The 14,601-nt window shown below is 48.5% G+C and overlaps 2 protein-coding genes across 2 annotated transcripts in view; one reads left to right on the top strand and one right to left on the bottom strand.

Moving 5' to 3' along the window:
• Nucleotides 1–479: 479 nt before the first annotated feature.
• On the bottom strand, nt 480–7,394 carry LOC124256864 (uncharacterized proline-rich protein-like; the record flags this gene model as incomplete). The annotated part of the gene is made up of 4 exons (XM_046690834.1): nt 7,334–7,394; nt 6,726–6,844; nt 5,995–6,016; nt 480–532 (listed from the first exon to the last, which is right to left on the bottom strand). Coding segments are annotated over exons 1-4 (255 nt in total), but the record flags the coding sequence as incomplete, so codon positions are not given.
• A 1,774-nt stretch (nt 7,395–9,168) lies between these two features.
• Nucleotides 9,169–14,601, top strand: part of LOC124256863 — a 15,770-nt gene continuing 10,337 nt past the window's right edge. The window contains exons 1-2 of the mRNA XM_046690833.1: nt 9,169–9,217; nt 9,605–9,625. Coding sequence (XP_046546789.1) covers nt 9,169–9,217; nt 9,605–9,625 — 70 coding nt within the window. The remainder of the gene's footprint in view (nt 9,218–9,604; nt 9,626–14,601) is intronic.

Here is a 14,601-nt window from a genome sequence, read left to right as displayed (position 1 = left end):
TGGTGGTGGTGGTGGTGGTGTAGGTGGTGGTGTAGGTGGTGGTGGTGGTGGTGGTGGTGTAGGTGGTGGTGTGGTGGTAGGTGGTGGTGGTGGTGGTGGTGGTGTAGGTGGTGGTGGTAGTGGTGGTGGTGTAGGTGGTGGTGGTGAGGTGGTGTAGGTGGTGGTGGTGGTGGTGGTGGTGTAGGTGGTGGGTGGTGGTGTAGGTGGTGGTGGTGTGGGGTGGTGTGGGTAGGTGGTGGTGTAGGTGGTGGTGTAGGTGGTGGTGTAGGTGGTGGTGTAGGTGGTGGTGTGGTGTAGGTGGTGGTGGAGGTGGTGGTGTAGGTGGTGGTGTAGGTGGTGGTGTAGGTGGTGGTGTAGGTGGTGGTGTAGGTGGTGGTGTGGTGAGGTGGTGTAGGTGTGAGGTGGTGGTGTAGGTGGTGGTGTGTAGGTGGTGGTGTAGGTGGTGGTGTAGGTGGTGGTGTAGGTGGTGGTGTAGGTGGTGGTGTAGGTGGTGGTGTAGGAGGTGGTGTAGGTGGTGGTGTAGGTGGTGGTGTAGGTGGTTGGTGTAGGTGATGTAAGGTGGTGGTGTAGGTGGTTGTGTAGGTGGTGGTAGGTGGTGAGGTGGTGGTGGCAGTGGTGAGTGAGTGAGTGGTGTGAGTGGTGGTGGTGTAGGTGGTGGTGTAGGTGGTGTAGGTGGTGGTGTAGGTGGTGTGGTGTAGGTGGTGGGTGTAGGTGGTGGTGTAGGGTGGTGGTGTAGGTGGTGGTGTGAGTGGTGTAGGTAGGTGGTGTGGTGAGGTAGGTGGTGGTGTAGGTGGTGGTGTGTAGGTGGTGGTGGTGTAGGTGGTGGTGTAGGTGAGTGGTGGTAGTGTAGGTGGTGTAGGTGGTGGTGTAGGTGGTGGTGTAGGTAGTGGTATTGTAGTGCAGTGGTGTAGGTGGTGGTGTGTGGTGGTGTAGGTGGTGGTGTAGGTGGTGGTGTAGGTGGTGGTGTAGGTAGTAGTGAGGTGGTAAGTGGTGTAGGTGGTGGTGTAGGTGGTGTAGGTAGTGGTGTAGGTGGTGGTGTATGTGGTGGTGGTGAGTGTAGGTGGTGGTGTAGGTAGAGTAGTGGTGTAAGTGTGTGGTGGTAGTGGTGTAGATGGTGGTGTAGGTGGTGGTGTAGAGGTGGTGTGGTGGTGCTTGTAGAGTGGTGTGTAGGTGGTGGTGTAGGTAGTGGTGTAGGTGGTGGTGTAGGTGGTGGTGTAGAGTGTGGTGGTGTAGGTGGTGGTGTAGGTGGTGGTGTAGGAAGTGTGGTGTAGTGGTGAGTGTAGTGTGGTGTAGTGTAATTGGTGAAGTGTAGTGTAGTGATATAGGTGGTGGTGTAGAGTGTGTGGTGGTAGTTGGTGTAGAAGTGTGGTAGTGGTGTGAGTAGGTAGTGGTAGTGTAGTAAGTGAAGTAGTAAGGTGGTGGTGTGAGTGGTGGTGAGTAGGTGGTAGTGTAAGAGTGGTGGGTGTAGGTGAGTGTGTAGTGGTAGGTAGTGAGTAGTAGGTGTAAGAGTGGTGATGTAGGTGGTGTAGTGAAAGTGGTGGTGTAGGTGGTGGTGGTGTGAGTGGTGTAGGTGTGTGAGTAGGTGGTGAGTGTAGAGTGGTGGTGTAGGTGGTGGTGTAGGTAGTGTGGTGTAGGTGGTGGTGGGTGGGTGGTGGTAGTAGGTGGTGGTGGTGTAGTAGTGGTGTAGGTGGTGGTGTAAGAGTAGTAGTGGTGGTGGTGTAGGTGGTAGTGTAGGTGGTGGTGTAGGTGGTGTAAGTGTAGAGTAGTGTAAGAGTGGTGGTGTAGGTGGTGGTAAGGTGTAGAGTGTAGGTGTAAGGTGGTGGTGTAGAGTGGTAGGTAGAGGAGGTGTGTGAGTAGTGGTGATTAGTGTAGGTGTGGTGAGTGAAAGTGGTGGTGTAGAGTGAGTAGTGAGTGTAGAGTAGTGGTGTAGGTAGTGGTGTAGTAGTGAGTGTAGTGTAAGTGGTGTAGTGGTGTGTAGTAGTGGTGGTGGTGGAGTAGTGGTGAGTGGTGGTAGTGGTGGTGAGTGTAGGTGGTGGTGAAGTAGTGGTAGTGGTAGTAGTGTAAGTGTAGTGAGGTGAGGTGAGTAGTGGTGTAGGTGGTGGTGTAGGTAGTGGTGTATTGGTGGTGAGTAAGTGGTGGTGTAAGAGGTGGTGTAGGTGGTAGTGTAGGTGAAAGTGTAGGTAGTGGTGTAGTGTAGTATGAGAATGGTAGTGTAAGTGGTGGTGTAGTGGTAATAGTGAGTGTTGGTGGTGTAGGTGGAGTGTAGTATGTGTGTAGTGTGAGTAGTGTAGAGTGGTGAGACTAGAGTGGTAGTGTAGGTAAGTAGGTGTAAGAGTGGTGGTGTAAGAGTGGTGATGTGGAGTGGTGGTGTAGGTAGTGAGTAGTGAGGTGGGGTGGTGGTGTAAGAGTGGTGGTGTAGTGTAAGTAGTAGTAGAGTGGTAGTGTAGGTAGTGGTGTAGGTAGTAGTAAGTGTAGAGTAAGTGGTGTGGTGGTAGTAGTGAGTAGTAGAGTAGTGGTGTAGTGGTGGTGGTGAAAGAGTAGTGTGGTGGTGTAGGTGGTGGTGTGGAAGTGGTACAGAAGGAGAGGTAGTAGTGTAGTTAAGTAGTGAGTGGTATTGAAAGTAAGTAAAAGTGTAGGTGGTATAATGAAGCAGTAGAGTATAGGTAGTGATGTAGAGTGGTGGTGTAGGAAGTGGTAAGGAAGTAGTGTAGGTGTTTAAAAGTGTGGTGGTGTGAGTAGTGTGGTGGTAGAGTGGTGAGGTGGTGGTGTAGGGAGGTGGTGTAGGTGAGGTAGTGGTGTAGGTGGTGTAGGTGGTGGTGGTGTAGGTGGGTGGTGGTGTAGGTGGTGGTGTAGGTGGTGGTGTGGTGGTGGTGAGTGGTGGTGTAGGTGGTGGTGTGTGTGGTGTGTAGGTGGTGGTGTAGTGGTGGTGGTGTAGGTGGTGGTGTGGGTAGGTGGTGTGGTGTAGGTGGTGTAGGTGGTGGTGTGAGGTGGGTAGAGTGGTGGTGTAGGTGGTGGTGTAGGTGGTGGTGTGTAGGAGATTGGTGTAGGTGGTGGTGAGTGGAGGTGGTGTAGCGGTGGTGAGTGTAGGTGGTGGTGTAGGTGGTGGTTGTAGGTGGTGTGTAGGTGGTGGTGTAGGTGAGTGGGTGTAGGTGGTGGTGTAAGCGGTGGGTGGTGGTAGGTGGTGTAGGAGTGGTGGTGGTGTAGGTGGTGGTGTAGAGGTGGTGGTGTAGGTGGTGGAGGTGGTGGTGGTGTAGGAGTGGTAAGGTGAAGTGGTGGTGTGGTGGTGGTGGTGTAGTGAGTGAATTGGTGGAGTGTAGGTGAGTGAGGTGGTGGGTGGTGTAGGTGGTGGTGTGTAGGTGGTGGTGTAGGTGGTGGTGTAGAGTGGTGGGTAGGTGGTGGTGTAGGAAGTGGTGGTGGTGGTGGTGTGAAAGGTGTAGGTGGTGGTGGTAGTGGTGGTGGTAGGTGGTGGTGTAGGTGGTGGTGTAGGTGTAAGAGTGGTGGTGTAGGTGGTGGTGTAGGTGAGGTGGTGTAGTGTAGGTGGTGGTGGTGGTGGTGTAGGTGGTGGTGTAGGAGTGGTGGTGTAGTGTGTGGTAGGTGGTGTAGGTGGTAGTGTGGTGAGGTAGAGTGGTGGTGTAGGTAGTGTGGTGGTGAGGTGGTGGTATGTAGGTGGTGGTGTAGGAGGTGGTGGGTGGTGTGTGTGAGTGGGTGGTGGTGTAAGTAGTGGAAGTGGTGGTGGTTATAGGTGTGAGGTGGTGGTGTAGGTGTAGGTGAGGTGGTGTAGGTGGTGTAAGTAGGTGGTGAGTGAAGTGGTGGTGTAGGTGGTGGTGTAGGTGGTGGTGTAGGTGGTGGTGTAAGAGGTGGTGTATAGGTGGTGGTAGTGTGGGTGGTGGTGTAGGTGGTGGTGTAGTAAGTGAGGTGGTGTAGGTGGTGGTGTAAGGTGGTAGGTGGTGTAGTGGTGGTGTAGGTGGTGGTGTAGGTGGTGGTGTGAGGTGGTGTAGGTGGTGAGGTGCAGAGTGTAGTAGAGTTGAAGGTGGTGTGTAGGTGTAAGTGGTGGTGTAGGTGGTGTGGTGGTGGAGGTGTAGGTGAGTAGTGTAGGTGGTGGTGTAGGTGTAGGTGGTGGTGTAGAAGGTGGTGTAGGTGGTAGTGGTGTAGGTGGTGGTGGTGTAGGTGTGGGTGTGGCTTGTGTAGGTGGTGAGTGGTGGAGTAGGTAGGTGGTGGTGGTGGTGTATTAGGTGGTGTAGGTGAGTAGGTGTAGGTGGTGTATTGAGTAGTGAGTGGTTAATTATAGGTAGTGGTGTAGGTGGTAGTGTAGGTGAATTGTGGTGTAGGTGGTGGTGGTGTAGGTGGTGAGTAGTGTAGGAGAGTAGTGATGTAGGTGTGTTTATGGAAGTAGTGGTGTAGGTGGTGTAGGTGTGGAGTGGTGTAAGTGGTGGTGGTGGTGTAGGTGTAGTGGTGTAGGTGGAGGTGGTGAGTAGGTGGTGTAGGTGGTGGTGTAAGAGTGGTAAAATTGTGTAGGTGTGGGTGGTGTAGGTGGTGTAGAGTAGGTGGTGGTGTAGGTGTAATGTTGGTGTAGGTGGTGGTGTAGGTGTGAGTGAGTGTATAAGAGTAGTGAGTATGTGGAAGTAGTGTGGTGGTGTAGGTAGGTGGTGGTGGTGTAGGTGGTGGTGGTGTGGTGGTGGTGGTGGTGGTAGAGTAGTGAAATAGTAGTGGTGGTGGAAGTGTAGTGGTGAAAATGGTAGTGTGTAGTAGTGTAAGTAGTGGTGTAGGTGGTGGTGTAGGTGTAGGTGTAGGTGGTGGTGGTGGTGGTGGTGTAGGTGGTGGTAGTGGTGTGTTGGTGTAGGTGTAGAGTGGTGTGGTGGTGGGTGGTGAAAGGTGTAGGTGGTGGTGTAGGTAAGGTGGTGTAGGAGGTGGTGGTGGTGTGGAGGTAGGAAAGTGGTGAGTAAGAGTGGTGGAGTGGTGGTGTGTAGGTGGTGGTGTAGGGTGGTGGTGTAGGTGGTGGTGTAGGTGGTGGTGTAGAGTGGTGTGGAGGTGGTGGTGGTAGGTGAAGGTGGTGGTGGTAGAGTGGTGGTGGTAGGTGGTGGTGTAGGTGGTGGTGTAGGTGGTGGTGTAGGTGGTGGTGTAGGTGGTGGTGGTGTAGGTGTGGTGGTATGGTGGTGGTGGTGTAGGTGTGGTGGTGTGTAGGTGGTGGTGGTGGTAGGTGGCGGTGGAGTGGTGGTGGTGTAAGAGTAGAGGTGGTGGTAGTGTAGGTGGAGTAGTGGGTGTAGGTGGAGTGTGGTGTAGGGTGTGGGGTAGTGTAATGTAGGTGTGGTGTAGGTGAGTGTAAGAGTGTAGGTGTGGTAGGTGGTGGTAGAGTGTAGTGAGTGTTGGTAGGTAGTGTAGGTGGTGGTGTAGAGTGGTGGTGTAGGTGGTGGTGTGTAAGTGTGTGGTGGTGTGGTAGTGGTGTAGAGTGGTGGTGTAGAGTAGTGGTGGTGTGTAGTGGTGTAGTGGTGTGAGGTGGTGTGTGTAGTGAGTGTGGTGGTATAGGTGACTAAGTGGTGTAGGAGTGGTGGTGTAAGAGGAGTGGTGTAAGGGTGTAAGGTGGTGTAGGTGGTGTGAGTGTAGTAATTATGTGTAGGTGGTGTAGGAGGTGGTGTATGTGAGAGTAGTGTAAGGTAATTGTAAGTAGTGAGTGTAGTGTAGTGGTAGTAGTTTAGGAAGGTAGCAGTAGTGGTAGTGTAGTAGTGGTGTAAGAGTGAGGTAGTGGTGTAGGTGGTGGTGTAGTAGGTGGAGTGGTGTAGTGGTGTAGGTATTTTTAGGGTGGTGTAGGTAGGTGGTGTGGTGTAGGTGAGTGTGGTGGTGTAGGTGGTGGTGTAGGAGTGTGGTGGTGTGGAGTGGTGGTGTGGTGAGTGTAGGTAGGTGGTGGTGTAGGAAGTGGTGTAGGATTGGTGGTGTAGGTGGTGGTGGTGGTGTGTAGGTGGTGGTGTAGGAGGTGGGTGTAGGTGAGTGGTGTAGGTGGTGGTGGAGTGTGTGGTGGTGGTGGTGTGTAGTGGTGGTGGTGTATGTAAGAGTGAGTGGTGGTGGTGTAAGTGGTGGAGTGGTGAGTGGTGTGGTGTATGAAGTGGTGTGTGGGTGTGGTGGTGAGTGTAGTGGTGGCAGTGGTGGGTGTGAGGTGGTGTAGGTAGTGGTGTAGCAGTGGTGAAGTGCAAAGTGGGTGGTGCTTGTAGGTGTAGGTGTTGGTGTAGGAAGTGGTGCAGTGTAGGTGGTGGTGTAGAGTGGTGGTGGTGAGGTGGTGGTGGTGGTGTAGGTAGTGGTGTAGGTGGTGAGGTGGGTTGTGGTGGTGGTGTGGTGGTGGCAGGTGGTGGTGTGGTTGGTGGTGGTGTGGTGGTGTAGGTGGTGGTGTGTAGGAAATTAGTGTGGGTGTTAGGTTGTGGTGTATAGTGGTGTTGGTGGTGTATGTGGTGTGGAGGTGGTAAGGTGGGTGTATGGAGTGGTATGTGTAGGGTGATAAGTGTGGTGGTGGTGGTGTAGGTGGTGGTGTAGGTGGTGTAGGTGGTGGTGTGTAGTGGTGGTGGTGTGGTGGTGGTGGTGTAGGTGTGTGTAGGTGGTGGCGTTGATGGTGAGTGTGGTGAGGTAGTGGCGGTGGTTTAAAGGTAACGATGGTGGTAGGTGATGGTGTAGTGGTGGTGGTAGCTATAGTGGTGTAGTAAGGAGGTGTAGGTGGTGGTGTGTAGTGTTATTGGTGGTAGTGTTGGTAGTTGTGGTGGTGGTGGTGGTGGTGGTGGTGTAGGTATTGGTGTTGGTGGTGGTGTAGGCGGCAGCGGTGGTTTTAGAGGTAGCGATGGTAGTAGGTGTAACTGAGTTGATGCTGGTAGATAACTTGATAGTGACCTGAACCATAACTTTCTGAGTAGGTGCCTGCGGGTGTGGGTTCGAATCCCGGATAGGACTCAACCCAACAAAAGTACTGAGAATGTGTAGTCCCAAATAAAACATGTTACAATTCGATAGCAGTTATCAGTTATGCAGAACCAGCAACTGATGAATGTATCAGCAGATATATAAATAATTAACATTTACTTTGACGTGATCGTATTCAGTTTCAACAATATCAATAACTACACAATCGTGTGACTGTTGTGACATAATGTTTTCCTAAGATAAGGTTCGTATTCAATACACATTTTGAAATCTGTTTGGGGCGGTGGGGTAGCCTAGTGGTTAAAGCGTTCGCTCGTGACGCCGAAGACCTGGGTTCGATTCCCCACATGATCACAATGTGTGAAGCCCATTTCTGATGTCCCCCGCCGTGACATTGCCTGAATATTCACCATTCTTTGGTGTATAAATTTCTAACCATTTACGTTCACTCGGACATGCTCAAAGACTACAACTCGTCTTGCTGTACGGGCGCACATGTCATTAGTAATATTTGAAAGAAATTGAAGGCTTTCATAAATTGTAAATATACATGTTTGTTTTTAAATCTGGACACATAGCCCATATTTTGAATAGCAAATGATACTGCAATGTTGAAATGTGGAAACGAAATGTTATTAAAGAGCACATTGTATTGATATGAATATGAATGAAAGTCTTTATATGGCTCACATATTTAGCCGATGCGACGGTACATTTTAACTCAAAACAATTCGAGCTGATCCAGGTTACAACTTTCAAGATCTTAGTGTTGTTTCAACGATTTATCATAGGCATTTTCATGTTTGACGCCTCTCCAGCCTTGTCTGAGCAGTTCACGATTTTGATTTTTATCATATGCAATCGTACGTTTTCAAGTTAAGGTGCCTCTGTGTGTGGTTGTGACGAGAGCTACCTGTGTCACGTGGGTATATTTTCCTTTTAGCACATTTGACTTGGTTGACACATGTCATCGTATGCTCATGTTGTTGATCAATGGATTGTTTGGTCCAGACATTATGAGTTGCATGCTTCTATCGAGGGTAATACGGTCTGATGGACGCCTCATTGTAGCAGTGTCACCCGAGCCGGTAGGCGAGGAGTCGCTGAAGACTATATGACATAAACAAAATGGCGTCTGCCTCTCGACTGGATTTTTAAAATCAGTGACACATATTTTGACAAGCTTAAAGCTGCTATAAAAATGGTTAATGATGTTTAAGTTGAGTGTGCAAACGATTCAATGTGTAAAATAGTTTAAATAAAGCAGTGAAAGTCGGTAAAATAAATGTGTACATAGTGAACTTAGAAACAGCTAATCGACTTGTTTTCAAACTCCGTGCACTGCATGCGTCATATTATGACGTCATACGATTGTTAGCGATACAGCTTCTCAGCGGAGAGTTTGGCGGTTAAATAATAATAATACAGTTGATTTGTTATGCGCCAAAACTCCAGGCACTTAGTGTCTACTCATGGCGCTACACAAAATTAAAATACACTGCAGTAGAGGTGCTATATTTTCACTGGTATATCGATCTTTATAGAACTTTTGGAAGAGATGAGTCTTTATGCAGCTTTTAAAGATTGTCAATGATGCTGATTTCTTTATTCCCAAGGGAAGATCGTTCCATAGAGTTGGGGCCATGTAAGCAAATGATCTCTGTCCATACTTTTGAGGCGGAATTTGGGTACTTTAAGAAGTAACTGATCAGCAAATCTAGTGTCCGAGAAGGTTCATATTTCTCAATCAATTCTGTCAGATAGGCAGGAGCTGTTTGATTGACACATTAATATGTCAATGTGAGAATCTTGTATTGGACTCGAGCTTGGACTGGGAGCCAGCGTAGGGAAGTTAGCACTGGTGTTATATGTGCACACTTCCTCGTTCGGGGCACGATCCGTGCTGCAGTGTTTTGGACCCGCTGGAGTTTTGCAAACTATTTCTGGGTTAGATTTCCCAACAAGCTATTTGCATAATCAAGTCTTGGCAATACCGGTTACTATGGCAGCGGGTAATACTTGCGTTGATTGGCTTATTCCATCCCTGAAGCCTTTTATAGCAGTAGACGTTGGAGTTTTCAGTACGTAACCTTATTTTATTCCATCAGTATATATGCGCTTTTTACACTAAATGCCACAGTACCGGATTACGAAAGCTGATATAACCCTGTATATATATATAGTTGTTTCATTAATAATGTACCAGAACAGTGATCAGTTGTCAAAATCCCGACTATCAAGCAGAAAAATTGTGTTTGAAGTCAACTGAAGATGACGTTCTTAATGCTGGTCCTCTTGGCGTATCTTGGCTCTGCCCATAGTAAGTGTTGACTATGGTTGGTCCTCGTGGGGTATCTTGGCTCTGCCCTTGATCAGTGTTAACATATGTAGGTCCTTGTGGGATATCTTGGCTCTGCCCATAGTAAGTGTTGACTATGGTTGGTCCTCGTAGCGTATCTTGGCTCTGCCCTTGGTAAGTGTTGACATTTGTTGGTCCTCGTGGGATATCTTGGCTCTGCCCTTGGTAAGTGTTGACATTTGTTGGTCCTCGTGGGATATCTTGGCTCTGCCCTTGGTAAGTGTTGACATTTGTTGGTCCTCGTGGGATATCTTGGCTCTGCCCTTGGTAAGTGTTGACATTTGTTGGTCCTCGTAGGGTATCTTGGCTCTGCCCATAGTAAGTGTTGACATTTGTTGTTCCTCGTAGGGTATCTTGGCTCTGCCCTTGGTAAGTGTTGACATTTGTTGGTCCTCGTAGGGTATCTTGGCTCTGCCTACAGTAAGTGTTGACATTTGTTGGTCCTCGTGGGGTATCTTGGCTCTGCCTACAGTAAGTGTTGACATTTGTTGTTCCTCGTGGGGTATCTTGGCTCTGCCTACAGTAAGTGTTGACATTTGTTGGTCCTCGTGGGGTATCTTGGCTCTGCCCTTGGTAAGTGTTGACATTTGTTGTTCCTCGTGGGGTATCTTGGCTCTGCCGTTGGTAAGTGTTGACATTTGTTGGTCCTCGTAGGGTATCTTGACTCTGCCCATAGTAAGTGTTGACATTTGTTGGTCCTCGTAGCGTATCTTGGCTCTGCCCATAGTAAGTGTTGACATTTGTTGGTCCTCGTGGGATATCTTGGCTCTGCCCTTGGTAAGTGTTGACATTTGTTGGTCCTCGTGGGGTATCTTGGCTCTGCCCTACAGTAAGTGTTGACATTTGTTGGTCCTCGTGGGGTATCTTGGCTCTGCCCTTGGTAAGTGTTGACATTTGTTGGTCCTCGTGGGGTATCTTGGCTCTGCCCTTGGTAAGTGTTGACATTTGTTGGTCCTCGTTGGGTATCTTGGCTCTGCCCTTGGTAAGTGTAGACATTTGTTGGTCCTCGTGGGGTATCTTGGCTCTGCCCTTGGTCAGTGTAGACATTTGCTTGACCTCGTGGGGTATCTTGGCTCTGCCCTTGGTAAGTGTTGACATTTGTTGGTCCTCGTGGGTATCATGGCTCTGCCGTTGGTAAGTGTTGACATTTGTTGGTCCTCGTTGGGTATCTTGGCTCTGCCCTTGGTAATTGTAGACATTTGTTGGTCCTCGTGGGGTATCTTGGCTCTGCCCATAGTAAGTGTTGACATTTGTTGGTCCTCGTAGGGTATCTTGGCTCTGCCCTTGGTAAGTGTTGACATTTGTTGTTCCTCGTAGGGTATCTTGGCTCTGCCTACAGTAAGTGTTGACATTTGTTGTTCCTCGTGGGGTATCTTGGCTCTGCCTACAGTAAGTGTTGACATTTGTTGTTCCTCGTGGGGTATCTTGGCTCTGCCTACAGTAAGTGTTGACATTTGTTGGTCCTCGTGGGGTATCTTGGCTCTGCCCTTGGTAAGTGTTGACATTTGTTGGTCCTCGTGGGATATCTTGGCTCTGCCGTTGGTAAGTGTTGACATTTGTTGTTCCTCGAGGGATATCTTGGCTCTGCCGTTGGTAGAATGTTGACATTTGTTGTTCCTCGTAGGGTATCTTGGCTCTGCCCATAGTAAGTGTTGACATTTGTTGGTCCTCGTAGGGTATCTTGGCTCTGCCGTTGGTAAGTGTTGACATTTGTTGGTCCTCGTGGGGTATCTTGGCTCTGCCTACAGTAAGTGTTGACATTTGTTGGTCCTCGTGGGGTATCTTGGCTCTGCCCTTGGTAAGTGTTGACATTTGTTGTTCCTCGTGGGGTATCTTGGCTCTGCCTACAGTAAGTGTTGACATTTGTTGTTCCTCGTGGGGTATCTTGGCTCTGCCCTTACAGTAAGTGTTGACATTTGTTGTTCCTAGTAAGTGTTGACATTTGTTGTTGTCCTCGTATCCATCGTGGGTATCTTGGCTCTGCCTATAGTAAGTGTTGACATTTGTTGGTCCTCGTGGGGTATCTTGGCTCTGCCCTTGGTAAGTGTTGACATTTGTTGGTCCTCGTGGGGTATCTTGGCTCTGCCCTTGGTAAGTGTTGACATTTGTTGGTCCTCGTGGGGATATCTTGGCTCTGCCGTTGGTAAGTGTTGACATTTGTTGTTCCTCGTGGGGTATCTTGGCTCTGCCCATAGTAAGTGTTGACATTTGTTGGTCCTCGTAGGGTATCTTGGCTCTGCCGTTGGTAAGTGTTGACATTTGTTGGTCCTCGTAGGGTATCTTGGCTCTGCCCATAGTAAGTGTTGACATTTGTTGGTCCTCGTGGGGTATCTTGGCTCTGCCCTTGGTAAGTGTTGACATTTGTTGTTCCTCGTGGGGTATCTTGGCTCTGCCTACAGTAAGTGTTGACATTTGTTGGTCCTCGTGGGGTATCTTGGCTCTGCCTACAGTAAGTGTTGACATTTGTTGTTCCTCGTGGGGTATCTTGGCTCTGCCCTTGGTAAGTGTTGACATTTGTTGTTCCTCGTGGGGTATCTTGGCTCTGCCCTTGGTAAGTGTTGACATTTGTTGGTCCTCGTGGGGTATCTTGGCTCTGCCCTTGGTAAGTGTTGACATTTGTTGGTCCTCGTGGGGTATCTTGCTCTGCATTTGGTAAGTGTTGTTGGTCCTCGTGGGGTATCTTGGCTCTGCCCGTTGGTAAGTGTTGACATTTGTTGTTCCTCGTGGGGTATCTTGGCTCTGCCGTTGGTAAAGTGTTGACATTTGTTGCTCTCCTCAGTAAGGGTATCTTGGCTCTGCCCTTGGTAAGTGTTGACATTTGTTGTTCCTCGTGGGGTATCTTGGCTCTCTGCCCTTGGTAAGTGTTGACATTTGTTGGTCCTCGTGGGGTATCTTGGCTCTGCCCTTGGTAAGTGTTGACATTTGTTGGTCCTCGTGGGGTATCTTGGCTCTGCCCTTGGTAAGTGTTGACATTTGTTGGTCCTCGTGGGGTATCTTGGCTCTGCCCTTGGTCAGTGTAGACATTTGTTGGTCCTCGTGGGGTATCTTGGCTCTGCCCTTGGTCAGTGTACACATTTGCTTGACCTCGTGGGGTATCTTGGCTCTGCCCTTGGTAAGTGTTGACATTTGTTGGTCCTCGTGGGTATCTTGGCTCTGCCGTTGGTAAGTGTTGACATTTGTTGGTCCTCGTTGGGTATCTTGGCTCTGCCCTTGGTAATTGTAGACATTTGTTGGTCCTCGTGGGGTATCTTGGCTCTGCCCATAGTAAGTGTTGACATTTGTTGTTCCTCGTGGGGTATCTTGGCTCTGCCCTTGGTAAGTGTTGACATTTGTTGGTCCTCGTGGGGTATCTTGGCTCTGCCCATAGTAAGTGTTGACTTTTGTTGGTCCTCGTGGGGTAATCTTGGCTCTGCCGTTGGTAAGTGTTGACATTTGTTGGTCCTCGTGGGGTATCTTGGCTCTGCCCTTGGTAAGTGTTGACATTTGTTGTTCCTCGTGGGGTATCTTGGCTCTGCCGTTGGTTGGTAAGTGTTGACATTTGTTGGTCCTCGTAGGGTATCTTGGCTCTGCCCATAGTAAGTGTTGACATTTGTTGGTCCTCGTGGGATATCTTGGCTCTGCCCTTGGTAAGTGTAGACATTTGTTGGTCCTCGTGGGGTATCTTGGCTCTGCCCTTGGTAAGTGTTGACATTTGTTGGTCCTCGTGGGGTATCTTGGCTCTGCCCTTGGTAAGTGTTGACATTTGTTGGTCCTCGTGGGGTATCTTGGCTCTGCCGTTGGTAAGTGTTGACATTTGTTTGTCCGCGTGTGATATTTTGGCTCTGCCGTTGGTAAGTGTTGACATTTGATGGTCCTCGTGGGGTATTTTGGCTCTGCCCTTTGTCAGTGTTGACATTTGTTGGAATGTCTTGTAGGACTGGGTCACAAGACTCCATCCTATGACATTGCTTATTGTATATAGCGTTTCTAAGGTTCAGCAGTACAGACAATGCATGCCAACGCAAAAATAAGCACCGTATTCTTAACTGACTAAAAATTCCGAGTTATATTGGACATATAAACTAAGACTTATATTGCCTTCTGCAGTAACTCTGCACTAAGACTAATACATGTAATTGTGTATGTGCGTGCGTGCGTGTGCGTGTGTGTGTGTGTGTGTGTGTGCGTGCGTGCGTGCGTGCGTGTGTGTGTGTGTGTGTGTACACTAACAGAGTTAGCAGTGAGTTGAACACACGCATTGATATTGGTTTTTGGCCTCGGTAGGGCATGTGCATCTTGATAAACTGCGTCGAGTACATGAATGTCAGGGGTGTCCTCCCAAAAGTTAGACGTCCCAAAAATTAGACGCGTTAAAACAACAAAGGTTATGGTTGGTTGCACTGAGGTTCACTACGCTGTTACCTTCGTTAATTAAGACTTATATTGCCTTCGACAGTAACTCAACACTAAGATTTATATTGCCTTCGACAGTAACTCTACACTAATACTTATATTGCTATCGACAGTAACTCAACACTAAGATTTATATTGCCTTCGACAGTAACTCTACACTAAGATTTATATTGCCTTCGACAGTAACTCAACACTAAGATTTATATTGCCTTCGACAGTAACTCTACACTAAGACTTATATTGCCTTCGACAGTAACTCAACACTAAGACTTATATTGCCTTCGACAGTAACTCTACACTAAGACTTATATTGCCTTCGACAGTAACTCTACACTAAGACTTATATTGCCTTCGACAGTAACTAAAAGCTAAGACTTATATTGCTATCGACAGTAACTCTGGACTAAGACTTATATTGCTATCGACAGTAACTCAACACTAAGACTTATATTGCCTTCGACAGTAACTCTACACTAAGACTTATATTGCCTTCGACAGTAACTCTGGACTAAGACTTATATTGCCTTCGACAATAACTCTGCACTAAGACTTATATTGCTATCGACAGTAACTCTGCACTAAGACTGATATTGCCTTCGACAGTAACTCTGCACTAAGACTTATATTGCCTTCGACAGTAACTCTGCACTAAGACTTATATTGCCTTCGCCAGTAACAAAAAGCTAAGAGTTATATTGCCTTCGACAGTAACTCTGGACTAAGACTTATTTGCCCTCGACAGTAGCTCTACACCAAGACTTATATTGCTATCGACAGTAAATCTGCACTAAGACTTATATTGTCTTCGACAGTAACTCTACACTAAGATTTATATTGCCTTCGCCAGTAACATAAAGCTAAGAGTTATATTGCCTTCGACAGTAACTCTGGACTAAGACTTATATTGCCTTCGACAGTAACTGTGCACTAAGACTTATATTGCCTTCGACAGT

Source organism: Haliotis rubra, unplaced genomic scaffold (assembly GCF_003918875.1).
Source record: "Haliotis rubra isolate DU_JTF1 unplaced genomic scaffold, ASM391887v1 Scf640, whole genome shotgun sequence".
In the NCBI taxonomy this organism is placed as follows: domain Eukaryota; kingdom Metazoa; phylum Mollusca; class Gastropoda; order Lepetellida; family Haliotidae; genus Haliotis; species Haliotis rubra.
This window is presented reverse-complemented; position numbering and strand designations above follow the sequence as displayed.